Source organism: Gigantopelta aegis, chromosome 7 (genome assembly GCF_016097555.1).
Source record: "Gigantopelta aegis isolate Gae_Host chromosome 7, Gae_host_genome, whole genome shotgun sequence".
Classification (NCBI taxonomy): Eukaryota; Metazoa; Mollusca; class Gastropoda; order Neomphalida; family Peltospiridae; genus Gigantopelta; species Gigantopelta aegis.
In genome coordinates, this window is record NC_054705.1 from 33,497,151 (window position 1) to 33,514,156 (window position 17,006).

The following is a 17,006-nucleotide window of genomic DNA, read 5'->3' on the forward strand; positions in this document are numbered from 1 at the left end:
ATTTTTTATCTTATCATCGGCTATTGGACGTCAAACATATGGTCATTCTGACAGTTTTTTTTTTAAAGGAAACCCGCTGTCACAACATAGCCTACTCTTTTACGACAGGCAGCAAGGGATCTTACATTTGTGCTTCCAAAAGGCAGGATAGCACAAACCATGATGGCCTTTGCTGAACCAGTTATGGATCACTGGTCGGTGCAAGTGGTTTACACTTACCCAATGAGCCTTGCGGAGCACTCACTCAGGGTTTGGAGTCGGTATCTGGATTAAAAATCCCATGCCTCAATTTTGCAGGTTTATGGAAAGTTTGTCTTGTTTAACTAGAGCACATTGATTAATTAATCATCGGCTATTGGATGTCAAACATTTGGTAATTCTGATTCGTAGTCACCAGAGGAAACCCGCTACATTTTTATTAATGCAGCAAGGGATCTTTTATATGCACTTTCCCACAGACAGGAAAGCACATCCCACAGACAGGAAAGCACATACCACGGCCTTTGATCAGTTGTAGTGCATTGGTTGGAACGAGAAAAAACCCAATCAATTGAACGGATCCACCGAGTTGGTTCGATCCTGCGATGCAAGCACCTCAGGGGATCGCTCAACTGACTGAGCTAAATCCCCCCCCCCCCCCCCCTACTGGTTTATGGAATGTTGAATTTAACATGTACACTAATTTGGAAGGAGATATATCAAGTCAGAGAACACCGCATAGACTTCATACAAAGGTCTTTGCTGCCTTTTTTCACTGAAAATATCACTTTTTCTACAGGTTATCGTGGAATTTCACTAGTGTGTTAGCAGCCTGAGTGAACAATTTCTGTGTGGTATTACTAACCTAGAGTGCTAAACATTTTTCTAGCAAGCTAATGTTATTACTGAACTTTAAAATGTCAATTAATAAGTTCTGCACCCAACATAATAGTGTGTTGACATTAATAAGTTATTAATTTCAACACACTATGTTGAGTATGGACATTATTAATGTCAACACTGGGTTGCTAGCATGCTGCTGAAGTACTACACTGATTAAACTCTTTAAGTAGTGTGTTGACATTAATAAGTTGTTAATTTCAACACTATATTGGGTATGGACATTATTAATGTCAACACAGGGTTGCTAGCATACTGCTGAAGTACTAAACTGATTAAACTCTTTAAGTAGTGTGTTGACATTAATAAGTTATTAATTTCAACACACTATGTTGGGTATGGACATTATTAATGTCAACACTGGGTTGCTAGCATGCTGCTGAAGTACTAAACTGATTAAACTCTTTATGTAGTGTGTTGACATTAACAAGTTATTAATGTCAACACACTAGTATGTTGGGTACAGAACTTATTAATGTCAACACTGGGTTGCTAGCATGCTGCTGGGGTACTAAACTTGACGACATAAACACATCGGGTATCTTCTTTGATATTCAGAATCTGGTCCTCAAGACCACAGAGAAAACGAATCTGAAAAAGAGAAGGAAGGACATGTTTTATTTAACGACGCACTCAACACATTTTATTTACAGTTATATGGCATCGGATATTTGGTTAAGAACCACACAGATATTGAGAGAGGAAACCCGCTGTCGCCACTTTATGGGCTACTCTTTTCGATTAGCAGCAAGGGATCTTTTATATGCACCATCCCACAGACAGGATAGCACATACCACAGCTTTTGTTATACTAGTCGTGGTGCACTGGCTGGAACGAGAAATAGCCCAATGGGCCCACCGACAGTGTGCAGACTGATTAATGTTTTTCAGTGTGAAAAGAAGTGTGCATTTTGAAATAGTGGAGCGAGTGCTGTAATTATAGCAGGAAATGGAAAAATAATGAGGGGCACAGGAAAAAAAAGGGGGGGGGGGCCCAAACATAAAAGGGGACAGCGTAACACTAAAGCATGGCGACTAAATGCAGTGAGAATATATATTCCACAGATAACACATACCACAACCTTTGACATACCAGTCCTGGGCCCCGATCCACGAAGCAATCTTAGCCCTACTATTGTGTAAATACCTACCATCAAGACCTTAAATTTTTTCTACGATCTTCAGCCGGTTCCACGACACGGCGTAGCTTACTACCGTCGTAAATTAGTGAAAATTTACAATTGGTACGAGGGAGTTGTAAGCCACTAAAATGATGATTTAATAATTTTCTAAGAAGGATACTAACTCTTTGTATAAAAATTGATCTAATATATACCAAGTACCTTTTATGAAACTCTGTGATCTATTAATCTATTAATAATTAAAGGGGCACTTACGACTACCGTAAGGTTGCTTTGTGGAACGGCTGTAAAGTTTACGGTGCCATTTGTAAAACTCACCTTAAATCACTACAATTAATCTTAGCTACAATTCGTTCATGGAACGGCTGTAAAGTTTACGGTGCCAGTTGTAAAACTCACCTTAAATCACTACAATTAACCTTAGCTACAATTCTTTCGTGGAATGGCTGTAAAGTTTACGGTGCCAGTTGTAAAACTCACCTTAAATCACTACAATTAACCTTAGCTACAATTCGTTCATGGAACGGAGCCCTGGTGCACTGGTTGGAATGAGAAATAGCCCAATGTACAATCAATCTGAACATATTTACTTTAACAATACTCTTTATGTATTATATGTATTTAATATTATTTATGCTCAACATTATTTGTAAGATAGTGATTCAGGGCCCCATCCATGACATTATTGCCATTTCTGGGCCAATTAAAAAAGAAAGAAAAAAAACAGGAAAAAAAAACATTAAGGCCGATGGGGACCGATCCCAAACCAACCTGACCAAATTAGCCTGACCCCCACCCCCACCCCCAAAAAGTGAAGCCTGTATGCCTATGGACATATCCCAAACACCCATGTTTCCCCTCCCCCCACCCCATCCAGTGTTTTAAAAAGCTTCTGTAATAGCCCTTACCAAAGTTTCTCTGGGAATCATGTCTGGACAGACTCTGGAATCCCCGCCCCCCATGATGAGTTGTACATCTCCGTGTTTGACCTGATGCCATTTTGGAATGTAGCCGAGGGATACAGACGCCTGCGGGAACTTCTGCTGTTTGACCGACTTGAATGGGCAGACGTCGTATTCATACTCCGATGTGTGGTACTTAAAGCACTGGAGACTCAGTTTGTAGAATTCACCAGAAGGACCATAGTCCTGGATTTAAAAAAATACAGATTATTGCAGTGAACTATCAGATAATCCAATTTAATTACATTGAACTAGAAATAACTTTTGTTCATTCAGGTGTTTTCATCAGCCCCAACAGGTCACGTGGAATTGATGTGAAGTAAAACACCTTCATATCTATATGCCTATTGTATATCCTACTTCTTTTTACAGACCACTGAAATGTTGTTATAAATAATGATAAATATGTATTAGCAGCAAGGGATCTTTTATATGCACCATCCCACAGACAGGATAGTACATACCACGGCCTTTGATCAGTTGTGGAACACTGGCAGGAACGAGAAATAGCCCAATGGGACCACCGATGGGAATCGATCCTAGACTGACCGTGCATCAAGCGAACGCTGTACCACTGGGCTACGTCCCACGCCAGGGATTTAAGGACGCGTACGAACCCTGAGATAAACATGACTTGCCTTTCGTCTGCTCTCTTCAAGAACCTGTGCTGCTTCAATGTAACCTTTCTTCAGCTCGTGTCCCTCTCTGTGTATTCGGAGTTCCTCACTCCGTAGACTGGTATACCGGTTACAGTGGTCATCACACGGGGCATGGAAGACAGGGTGACCTTGACGTTCATCTGAAGGTCATCCAAAACAAATAATAACAATAATAAAAACCCATAAGACAATGTACAGAAAATACACTATGAATTCTATGGAGTTAAATGATTTTGTGTTTTCAAGATAATAGATATTTAAAAGAAGAGCTTGTTTGTCTGTTTTGTTTAAAGCCTAGATCACATTATACGACGCGACTCAACTGGACGGTCACGTCGCGTCGTGGGCCACGATCGCTGACCAATCGGTCGTGTCTGAAATCCGTTCACACTATAAGACGCGACTCAACTCAACTGAAAAAAAAGTCTTGTTAATTACCCCTCTTTTAAAAATCTAAGATGAGTCCAACTAGACACTGAAGAGCTCGGACTGCCGTAGTTGACATGATGATGTTAAAACGACATCGTCTAAAGTGACATGGTACTTGTGAATGGTGTTTTGTTATACATTATTGATGCCTGTCCCCAGCGACAATTCATTCACACACGTACCTGTATCTGTTTCAAATCGAAATAATGTACAATTTACATTGTGTGCGAGAAGAGAGAGAGAGAGACGGAGAGAGGGGAGGGAGGGGGAGAGTCAGTCACAGGCGCCTTAAGTGAGTGGCAGGAATCTGAAAATAATACGAGGGACAGTTAATACATTACTGGAACATCCAATTGTTGGCACCTTCCGACAGGACTAATTTTCTTCTGATCATGCTGACCAGTGAGGTATTTCATTCATGAGACAATACTTTCAAAATGCTTTAAATTCACCACTCGAGATCTATCCAAGTAATAAGAACCCCTAACTGTTCACTAGTAGGAAAAAGCATTTTAAAAGCTCCTTTTCAGACGACCACCTCCCATAATCGTGTGACCTTCTGTAATGCATAGGCCACTACTCGAAAATTATGTAACATTAAATGCATAACCTCTCCCAAAAGACATATTGACTAATATTATAAGATTTTTTATTTATGTCTGTTTGGTAATAATACCACTGGATAGAAAATCATCAGTTAAAAAACACAACAGCAATGATTAGCTGCATTTTAATTTATAAATAAATATGATAAAATTATTTTTAAAACATGATATATAACTCATGACAAACACCTCCTCCATTCCCATGTTTTGTAACACCTCCATGAAATCCCTTCCCCTCCCCACTAGAATGTTACTTAGCCTAATTCATGAATGGACCCTTGTACGAGGGTCCACTTAATCTGAGAGATGAGACTACGGAATTAGTAACGAGTTAGTATTTACCGGTAAGTATAACTGGGTGTTTGCCATATGCATACTTATCCACAAATAGGTTACCCCCACGCACACACGCACACACACACAACACACAAAATTCCAAACAGAAAAGTAGCAAAAAAGATAAGAAAAAGAAGGAAAAACCCCAAAAAGACAACAAAACAAAACACAAATTAAAAAAAACAAAAAAAACACACACACTTACACACTAAATTGTCTAGTAACATGACTTACGGTATGCTTTCTGTTCAAATGCTTTCTGTTTATTTAGCAATGCTCTGGAATAAAAAGGTTCCACTCAGGGTCCGAGGAGAGTATTTGAAGGGGGAATGGGCTATAGGGAATTTGAGGCATGCTCCTTCAACAAAAGTTTGACTTTCAGGCATTCTAGCACAGCATTCTCAGCCAGAGAACAATAACAGGGGAAATGCGGGCAAGAGGCATGGGTCCCACCCCCTCCCGCGTTCTGCACCTATAACATCTTCTTTTCAAATGTGATGGTTTCGAAAAATGACGACAACATGATATTTATATTTATCAGAATTCCGTTATGGTTTCCATGGACGCTTAAAATAATGTTTTAATAATACTGATCAACATGGCGTAAATACCAGCTTCAATATGCCTAAAATGTTATATCTTTAGAAAATGTATAAAAAGCAGCACAGTTCACTCTACGACTCCTCTGGTGACCACAGTTAAAGACAGAACAAATGTTGCGAACCATTCTGAATTGTGTTCTTCATTTTAGAAGAAAAAAAATCTCACATACCATGTTAATCAATGGCAAAAATCGTTTGTTTACATCGCCCAGCCTGTTTTCATAGTTATGCAGGTGGCGCTACGGTGGTGACTGCGAAGGGGTCTATTCTTCTGTCCAGAATAACTTTTATGTCACATGATGAAATGTAGACATTTCATTGGATACCGGTAGACATCAGTTGTATAGCGTCGTGTAAACCGTTCACACTACACGACGCGACAGTCGCGTCGTAGACCTGTTCACACTATACGACGGCCGTCGTCTGCGACTGAACATGTTCGGTCGTGTCAAATGCAGTCGGGCCGACTGAAAATCAGTCGCCGACGGCTGATTTTTCAATACACACTACACGACATGACTCAACTGTTGAGTTGAGTTGGGTCGCGTCGTATAGTGTGATATAGGCTTAACAATACCATTAGAGCACATGGATTTTTTTTAATCATCGGCTACTGGATGTCAAACATTTGGTAATGAGGAAACCCACTACATTTTTCCATTAGTAGCAAAGGATCTTTTAGATGCACCATCCCACATACAGGACAGCACATACCACAGCCTCTGATATACCAGTCATGGTACACTGGCTGGAACAAGAAAGAGCCGAATGGATCCACCGATGGGGGTCGATCCTAGACTGACGGCACATCAAGCAATCGCTTTACCATTGGGTTAAGTCCTGCCCTCTAAAAGACGAGTTTTTGTTTTAATTATTGTTATATGAATCTGAACAACAAAACCAGTAATAAGTTATCACGGCCATATCTCTGCACAATTCAGAGTCGAATAAACAATTTGGCAAAATAGTGGTCGATTCCATAAATCTCCATCTAAAAAAACCGAAAGAAAGAAATGTTTTATTTAACAACGCACTCAACACATTTTATTTACGGTTATATGGCGTCGGACATGTGGTTAAGGACCACACAGATTTTGAGAGGAAACCCACTGTTGCCATGACTTGGGCTACTCTTTCCGATTAGCAGCAAGGGATCTTTTATTTGCGCTTCCCACAGGCAGGATAGCACAAACCATGGCCTTTGTTGAACCAGTTATGGATCACTGGTCGGTGCAAGTGGTTTACACCTACCCATTGAGCCTTGCAGAGCACTCACTCAGGGTTTGGAGTCGGTATCTGGATTAAAAATCCCATGCCTCGACTGGAATCCAAAACCCAGTACCTACCAGACTGTAGACCGATGGCCTACCACGACACCACCGTGGCCGGTAAATCTCCATCCAGTGCATCGTCTACAGGACAGCCACTCCCAAGGAGATCCTTTACTAGAGATTTCATCCTTCTTGCACCTCTATAAAGAGGCCTGCCACTACCAAAAAATTACACTGTGGAGATTATCCAGGACAAACCACAGCCTTTGTCCAGTTGTGGTGTACTGGTTGGAACGTGAAAACCCCCAATCAGTTGGAATAGATCCACCGAGGTGATTCGATCCTGTGACACAAGCACCTCAGGCAGACACTTAACCAACTCAGCTATATCTTGCCCCTTACAGGTAAATATGACTTGCCTTTCATTTGCTCTCTGCAGTCTAATATCTGGATAACCTCCATAATGCAATATTTGGGGTATGGCAGTCATTTTTATGGTGGTGCAAGAAGGATGAAATCTCCAGTAAAGGACTTCCTTGGGACTGGATGTTCTCCTATTTATTCACATTTTTCAACTTCTTCACCATGAGTAAAAATGTAGATACTTTTAATACATCCGAGATCAGATATTACCTGCCACTTCATTCTCTATTAAAAGTCACGGACCATTATATGTGACCAAAATATTTGACATCCAATAACCGAGGATTAATTTTTTATATGTGCACTAGTGGTGTTATTAAAAACAAACTTTAGAATAAGAGACAAACCTGGAATATTGTTTGTGCCCCCCTCATCTCCCTCCGTCACTAGAGACTGTGCGTACCCCACCCCCCCTACTTCCAACATCCATAAGCAATAATAAATTAATGTGCTCTAGTGGTGTTGTTAAACAAAAAAACTTTAGAATAAGAGACAAACCTGGAAGTTTTATATTTTGTGGGACAACGGCACCAGCCCATTCATCGCTACCATCACAACAGTCGCATATCCCATCATTCACTCTGCTGGACGGAACAAACTGTGGGTCCTCATTCTTCAGCTGGAACTGGCAGTAAAACCTAGAAAAAGTAACATTGTTAGTTGATCTCCGATGTCTATATGTATGTAAAATCCGAACCACATTGTTAAAAGGACATACCCTAGTTTTGAAACACTAAGGTATATTTTTTTTACTATCAGAGCCGTTTTAGATAACTCAAATCATACTTTACTTAAAGCCACACACCCTTGTTCCATCCAGTGAAAACAAATTATAATTTGGTTAATCTACAAACCTGTAACACACTTAGATCACGTTGTTATCAAATGGAGTGAAAAAGCAGGTTTTATATGCTAAATACCATGGTAATCCCCATGTCCCAATTGCTTGAAATAATTTTGAAAGTTAGTATTCTGATGTTACCAGTACATGTCGCTCGAAGCACAACAATGCCTACGTCACGACAAATTTCACAGAGTGCGCACAGACTTGGGATGCGTTCTTTTCACCTCTCCTGGACATGTTCCAACTGTTCTGTCCTGGTTGTATCCCCTCTCCAGATATCGTAAGACTTAGCAAAATTATTGGTTTTAAGGGTTTGTAACGTTTTGTATTGAGACACTTACTTGTCTGAACTTTATTGTTACTGAAAATGTTCACGAACTGTGAAGAAAAATCTCACAAATGAACAACAACAAATCGGATGTTGATTGCGCGAACCGTGCACGAGAAAACAAACCGAACCAAAATGATAACGGTCACGTGGTATACCAACATCTGTGACGTTTACACAGGAAGATTCCCTCTAAAAATAGATTGGACCTCGCTTGCTTAACGTTTTTTTCTCGATAGCACGTCTTGTGAAAAAATGCAAAAAATGCATTTCGTGGTTTTACAAACATCAGGAATACCAAAAAGCACTTCAGGTGAATGGAAATGTGTATTCTAAATAATAAAATGTAAGTAAAGTGCAATTTTATTTGTGAAAAATGGGGTTTAATAGCGAAAAACAATGCCGTAATGGTTAACAAATAACTGTAACTAGGATGTGTCCCTTTAAGATTTTGTTGTTTAGATTATCCATTTCCATATATTCGAAGTGTTTTTTATCATCCTGGTGTTTTTAATATCACAAAATGCATTTCTCCTATTTTTAAAAATGCACGTGCATCTGAGAAGTAACAGTTATGGAGTCGAGTTTTAGTCTATTTTTAGAGGGTATTTCACCATTTCAAAGTCAGAGACTCATGTTTCACTGAATTGTAACTTTATCCAAATGTGTTACAGGTTTGTAGATTAACTAAACTTAGTGTGCATTTTCATGGGCTGAGACTAGGATCTGTCCCTTTAACAATTATGATAAATTACTCTCTTACCTTTAATTACTGTTAGATTTCCCCACACTGTCCAAACACAGATCATGAAAAAACCATTACAATGACACAGATTCCACATGCTAGATTATAACCATATTAGCCAAATTGACTTCACTTAAATCCCCTAAGACAAAACACAATATCATGTAATTTTAGCTGGCTGCCATTTTGCATTTTTATGAAATATAATAGAAAGGAATGATAGGGAATGAAAGAAAGAAAACAATATAAAAGAGGAGGACATGTAAGAAGACATTCTGAAGTTACATGGATGAATATGTCACCCACCTACCCCCCCAACAACCCCCCCCCAACAACCCCCCACCAACCCCACCAACCACCCACCCAGTTGAAAAGTGAATTACAAGCCTCTGAGAATTGCAATTTTGCGTAAACCATTTATCGGTTTCGCAAAAACAAATTCTGGTGACCCATTCTTGTTTTGAATAATCCGTTGTTCACATAAAAGTGGGTCCTTAAATTAATGTGAGAAACGAAAAGTAGGTCACGCAAAATTAGATTTGCATAAGCGACACACAAACAAAACGGGTCGCTCTCGTAATTTTTAGAGGCCTGAATTAATGGCCCTAACCCCACCACCTAGTTACTTGCATCTTCTGATGACTAGAGAGTGGGACATAGACAACTGGTAAAGTGCTCGCTCAATGCATTATCGGTCTGGGATCGATCCCCGTCGATGTGCCCATTGGGCTTTTTCTCATTCCAGCCAGTGCACCAAGACTGGTAATCAAAGGCTGTGGTATGCACTATCCTGTCTGTGGGATGGTGCATATAAACGTCCGTGAAGTGGCGACAGCGGGTTTTCTCTCTCAATATCTGTGTGGTTCTCAACTATATGTTTGATGCCATATAAACCGTAAATAAAATGTGTTGAGTGCATCATTAAATAAAACATTTCCTTCTTTCCTTCTGATGACTATGAATCAGTGATAGTGCATCGAGTGTGAATACTATACCTCGAGTATGGACAAGCTGATGTTCCAGGCTCATCTGTGAAATCATCGCAGTCGCAGAAATCGTCATTGAAATACTTTGCCTTGATTGTTTGCTGTCAAAATAAACATGAAGACATAGTCGTTAACATCCTCAAAATGGAAACCATACTATAGTCCATCCCATCCTGTTATAAAAATGTTGGGGATTTTCTTTAAATAATTTCTGTTCGGTTTGACGTAACAAGATAAGTTAAAAGTATTTTGGAAATAGCAAAAAATAAAAACAAATATTTCTGTGTGCAATTTAGAAAAAAATCGGCTTAGAAATAAATAACTTTATAGGGCTAGCTCCAAGCGATCAGAAAATTCGCCAAATTATCTTTAAAAAATGCAAAACCAAAATATCAAATATTACACAATTTGTTTTCGCCAAATTAAAATAAAATTCGCCAGTTGTTCTCAAAATTCGTAATTGGCGAATTTGGCAATTGGAAGAGTTATCCCTGAACTTGTAGTAAATCCCATGGTATTAAAAAAGGTATTCCCTGTGGGATGGACTATAAAGTGATATAATTATGTGTACAATGTTTTGTTAAGTTTTCTTGAATGGTTTTGGAGTTGTGCTTCGAAAACAGTACATCTGGTCATTCTGGCTATTTGTTTCTATGGTAACAGTCAATTTACTGGATTCTGAATGGAAAGTTAAAAGTTTGTTTTGTTTAATAACACCACTAGAGCACATTAATTAATCATTGGCTATTGCATGTCAGTTATTTGCAGGCACAGCAAAACAGGGGGGCTATTATTAATGGTAGTAAATCTTAAGGCAGAGATTAATTTTACTTGTAGAATGCTGGAAATTGCATCCCCTAAAAAAACACTTTGCGATCTCAGTCAGCCCCTACTCCCACCCCCATGTCTACTTGCTTCCAGTTAGTAGCAAGGGATCTTTTATATGCACCATCCCACAGACAGAATAGCACACACCACAGTTTTTGATATACCAATCGTGGTGCACTGGCTGGAGCGAGAAATAGCCAAATGGGCCCACCGACGGGGATCGATCCTAAACAGACCGCACATCTAGGCTATGTCCTGCCCCTGCACCACGACTGGTATTTAAAGGCCATGGTATGTACTATCCTGTCTGTGGGATGGTTCATACGGTATAAAAGTTCCTTTGCTACTAATGTAAAAATGTTTGTGGGTTTCCTCTCTAAAACATCTAACAGACTAATCCTAACCCTAATCCAATGTACCGTGCTGCCAATAAACACATATATTCCTTTACTATTCATATTCTTACTTTCGATTTTACACACCGAAAAACACCATCATCCGTTTTATACTTGTTTGCATCAGCAGAATGAACTCCCCGTGGAAGTCTCTTCAATGTCCATAAATTTAAATTTTCCAGCTTGGTTGAATCCATATTCGGATGCTTGTGTGAGAACATTACATGTTTGTTTTGCATCCTGTTCCAGCCATTTATCTTTTTATGAGAGGAAAACTGGAACCAGTAAAAGATGATGACAATGACGAGAATGATCGTCAGTGTCTGGTATTTGCGTCCACAGAGGAGAGATCTCTTCCATCCCCGCATGACATCTTCCATTCACATCCAAGCTGAAGATAATCGGAGATTTGTTTTTTTACGATCTGGATGAAATGCAAAAAAAGAAGAAAAAACACACATTAAAACCAGGCATCAAAAAAAAAAAAAAACGTTTTGTTTAACAACACCACAAGAGCACATTAATTTATTAATCATCGGCTATTGGATGTAAAACATTTGGTAATTTTGACATATATATAGTCTTATAGGTTGCATAGTACCAAAGAAGAGAGTACCGTGTCAAGGTTCGACATGCACCGTCAAATATTTACGGAGTAAAAGCAGCTGTGGGTGTGATTGGTAGTAATATGTGACATTGATTATTTGTGCTAATACTATTATCCATTGACAATAAATAAATACACTTTTATTTGTTATACAGTTGTTATGCAGTATATACCAGAGGTTGAAACTAATGCGGGGTACCCCCAAAAATGGAACTGCAATTTTCAGCAAAAATGACGGTTGCTATTAAAAACATAAATTAAATCTCTTAAATGATATGTGACCCCCCATTTTCTTGCAGCTAGATTAGATGTGAGGTGCCACACTTTCTATTGCTGTACTTCCTGGGTGTGTTGAAACGCTGCTTATATCAGTTTTATTAGTAAACGTTAACATTACCGGCAATAGGAATTGATTTGGTCTAATGGAACCTATAGCATATATTCACTATATTATCATTATTTTATATTGTGTGCCATTTACTGTTATTTGACAGTCATAATTGCTTAATTAGGTTAAACTCTGGCATGGGAGTTCATAATGACCTTGACCTTGGCATTAATTCACTGTGCACTGCTGAGAATAGAGTTTGAAAAAAAGTCTGTGCTGACCAATTGGAGATTTTGGCCCATATTTTTTACTTAAAATATTTTAAAGCTTATTTATCCAAGGTGATGGACATGTCATATAACACTAATCTTATTTAGGATAATAAGTCTAGGCAAGATGAAATAAGCTGTTAGTAATAATTCATTTTTAGTTAAAAAATAATGTTAGCTGATATTAGGTTAAGCGTTTAGATCTCCATTAACAATGTGTATTTGAATGCAATTGGCTCTGGAATGACTGTATTTAAATAACCTGATTTCTGCTGTAATTTTAACATACTTTTTAGGTTGGTGAATTATGTTTTAGGCAAATATGGGAGTTTTTACAATTGTTTTTGTGAGTTTGGCAAAAACATTAAAATCTACAGAAGTGGGTTCTGTGTAGCCATTTTGCATTCTCTTCTTCATTTGTACACAAATATAAGCTTGGTAATGATAGCTTTAGGTCAGTTCATTAAATCTTGTCCATATATTCAGTGAGTTTTCTATAGTAAAGGGTATTTGAAGTATATACCAAGTACAAGAGCAATTTTGACACATTTGTTAATCTACCTAGGAGTGTGTTAGTATTATCTTCCACTATTACCACACTTGTAAAGCTATATTTTCCAATATTACTATGTAAATGATGTGTTACATTACAGATTGTAGTAATGCATAAGATATAAATATTATATTCAGTTAAAACAGAAACGCTGCTTATATCAGTTTTATTAGTAAACGTTAACATTACCGGCAATAGGAATTGATTTGGTCTAATGGAACCTAGAAAGGAAACCTGCTACATTTCCATTTATAGTAGCAAGGGATCTTTTATATGTACCATCCCACAGACAGGATAGTACATACCATGGCCTTTGATATAGCCGTTGTGGAGCATTGGCTGGAATGAGAAATAGCCCAATGGGCCCACCGACCGGAATCAATCCTAGATAGGATCAATTGCACATCAGGCGAGCACTGTACCACTGAGCTACATCCTGCCCCCCACGCCCCCACCCCCCATTTAACAATTACAATGAACGGTGAAAAAAAGCAATAGACTGGGAACTGCCACGTCGCTATTGTTTTTGTCGGATGTGTCATCCCTTCAAATTTTATTTCAGATATTGATTCCACATCTGCAGAAAATTGATACAGGTAGGTTTATCATTAGTAATGTCAAAAACACTTATAGATTACTGCTAAATATTAATTTATGTCATTATTACTCAAAAATAGATGCAGCATATCTTTTTGCCGATTTCCGTTTGATTGTGAATTTCACGAATTCTGTGATTTCGATTGCGGCGTAGGAGTAGACTGGGAATGAGAACAGTGTCGTCCAAGTTTGTGACGATGTAATTTATGAATTTAGTTTAAGTGGGATACTCAATTCTCAGGTGGGATACCAGATTTTGAAATGTTAGTATCCAACTGGGATACTGACCAAAAGTTTTAATCTCGAACACTGGATAATATCTCTAAAATACATCTCAGAGATTCTAATGTTCCAACACTGTTCCAAACCCTCCCCTCATCCTGTATGGTCTTTATTTCCAGCAGGCCACATTTTTTATTAGCAGGCCATATTTCTTTTGGTCTGCTACTTACACAAATTAACAGCAGGCTACATTTTACTTCCTATTTCAAGCCCTGCGCTGTAGGGTCTCCACGAGTACCGGTACTCTAGCAAGACTACCCATGCAAGGAAGAGCACTCTCATTTAATTTTAATTTTTTTACATCATTTTGCCATATGCTTGTTGCCAGTTATGTGATAGGGCTATGAGACATCGAGGGAAAACAAAACTCCAATATGTGGAATGCAATACAATGGCATCATTTGGTATCCATAAAAAAAAAAATCAACAACAAAAAACAAACAAAATATCAACAACAACAATATTCCGGTACATAAAGTGAGTGGATTATATCTATTCGTGTGTATATATTTTGCCATTTATATGTATGTATATAAAACTGTGTATACCATATGTAATTTAAAAAATATTATGAGACAGTGAGCTCAGGGCACCCCAACCCTGACACTGCCATATTTTATATTCTGGGGACAATTTAAAATTAAAAAAAAAAAAAAAAAAAAAACACATTTTGTATCCATGTTCAGCGCTGGAATTAATAAGCATAATGTTATTTTACTAGAGTAAATGGCGGGAACTCGGGTCCGGAATTAAGGAAGGAAATGTTTGATTTAACAACGCACTCAACACATTTTATTTATGGTTATATGGCGTCAGACATATGATTAAGAACCACACAAATATTGAGAGAGGAAACCTGCTTTCACGACTTCATGGGCTACTCTATTCGATTAGCAGCAAGGGATCTTTTATATGCACCATGCCACAGACAGGATAACACATACCACAGTCTTTGATATATACCAGTCGTGGTGCACTGGCTGTAGCGAGAAATAGCCCAATCGGCCCACCGACAGGGATCGATCCCAGACTGACCGCATATCAAGCGAATGCTTTACCACTGGGCTACAATGTATGTTCCGCCCTGAAACTCGGGTCCCGGTCGAGTTTGACCCTCGAGTACTCTAGTCCAATATTTTGGACTTGTGGAGGCCCTATTACCATACATGTAGGCAGGTGTGCTAGACGGTTTTTCTAGCACAACTTTCTAGACCTTTCTGCCCGTTGACTGAACTAGAATTAATGTTGAAGCACACTGTCCCAGACACACATCAACCAAAACAGTGACTGAACTAGAATTAATGTTGAAGCACACTGTCCCAGACACACATCAACCAAAACAGTGTTTTAAAAAACAGTTTGTTTTGTTTAACAACACCACCAGAGCACATTGATTAATTAATCATCGGCTATTAGGTTTCAAACATTTGGCAATTCTGACAGTCATGAGAGGAAACCGACTACATTCATCATAATGTAGCATGGGATCTTTTATATGCACCATCCCACAGACAGGATGGCACATACCACAGCCTTTGATATACCGGTACCACTTGTGGTGCGCTGGCTTGGTCAGGAAGAAATCAGTAAAGTGGTCTTACGTGCATCCCTATTGAGCCGGGGCTGGACGTAGCCCAGTGGTAAGTGTTCGCTTGATGTGCGGTCGGGCTGGGTTCGATCCCCATCAGTGGGCCCATTGGGCTATTTCTCGCTCCAGCCAGTGTACCACAACTGGTATATCAAAGACCGTGGTATGTGTTATCCTGCCTGTGGGATGGTGCATATAAAAGATCCTTTGCTGCTAATCGAAAAGAGTAGCACACAGGTTTCCTCTCTCAATATCTGTGTGGTCCTTAACCATATAACTGTAAATAAAATGTGTTGAGTGTGTTGTTAAATAAAACATTTCCCTATTGAGCCATTAAAACTCATTTTGAAATCTCAGATTTAGGCTTTAACTTATTTTACAGTACTTATAAATGATTTCCACATCATTATAACACACATATGTAACAACAACAAAGGTGGTCTTTGTTGGGGGGTTTTGTTTGTTTAACGACACCAGTTGTCGAGTTGAGCACTTTGAAGTTTGATTTATTAATAATCATATAATGTCATAGTTTTGACATGTAGTCTTATGGGTGAAACAATTTTCATTAGTAGGAAGGGATCTTTTATATGCATTATACCACAGACACTGAGACAGGAAAACACATACCAACGCCTTTAATATACCAGCCGTGGTGCACTGGCTGTAACGAGAAATAGCCCAATGGGACCCACCGACGAGGATAATTCAATTTATTGCAAGGCTACTTCTGAATTTTTAAATTAAAGTTTTTTAATATTTTATGTGACCCATATTAAAATAGCAAATGTCTACAAAAATTGCCTTTGTAGAACCTTTAAGTAAAATGTTTGTGTGGAAGTGTACTTCGTAAATAATTATCTTGTAAGTGTTTCAACTTTCAAAACACATTTACTTCTCTAAATTAGTTTCAGCATCCATTTTGAAACATGTGTCACGTGATAGACATTTATATATTCAGCCCGCGTTCAGCAACAGTGAGCGACGCTAACGTTTGCGAACTATTTAATTAGTTCCCTATCACAGATAGGTGCTCGATTACCGGAAGATATATTTTTTTTTTTTTGTGTGTAATTCTAAAATTATGAATAAAACAAGCAAAAGCCAACAAACAATGCATATGTACACACAAGTATAGCCTACATCTATAATCCTTCCCTCTGGGAACGCTTGTTTTCATACTTTGGAATTTACTACAAATTATTTATTTCTGAGGCAATTGATTTCTAAATTGCACACAAAAATATTATTTTGAAATAAAGCTTGACAGAGACAGAAATATTCGGTCTACCTATACCGCAATATAAAATATGAACAATACGTATCGTGATCGCTCGATATTTTTCTA

General features: G+C 38.5%; 1 protein-coding gene across 3 annotated transcripts; it reads right to left on the minus strand.

The window, feature by feature from the left end:
* Window positions 1-549: 549 nt before the first annotated feature.
* Window positions 550-16,605, minus strand: LOC121377707 (glucosidase 2 subunit beta-like). 3 transcript variants are annotated; one of them, XM_041505788.1, is made up of 7 exons: window positions 16,554-16,605; window positions 11,506-11,858; window positions 10,221-10,312; window positions 7,807-7,946; window positions 3,622-3,782; window positions 2,930-3,169; window positions 550-1,470 (listed from the first exon to the last, which is right to left on the minus strand). In XM_041505788.1, exons 2-7 carry the CDS (start codon window positions 11,812-11,814, stop codon window positions 1,372-1,374), a joined length of 1,041 nt encoding a protein of 346 aa, XP_041361722.1. In that variant the 5' UTR covers window positions 11,815-11,858; window positions 16,554-16,605; the 3' UTR covers window positions 550-1,371. The 3 variants fall into 3 exon arrangements, with proteins under 3 accessions (XP_041361722.1, XP_041361723.1, XP_041361724.1); XM_041505789.1 differs by having other exon boundaries at window positions 16,505-16,569; XM_041505790.1 differs by lacking the exon at window positions 16,554-16,605 and adding an exon at window positions 15,672-15,690.
* Between the last annotated feature and the right edge of the window lie 401 nt (window positions 16,606-17,006).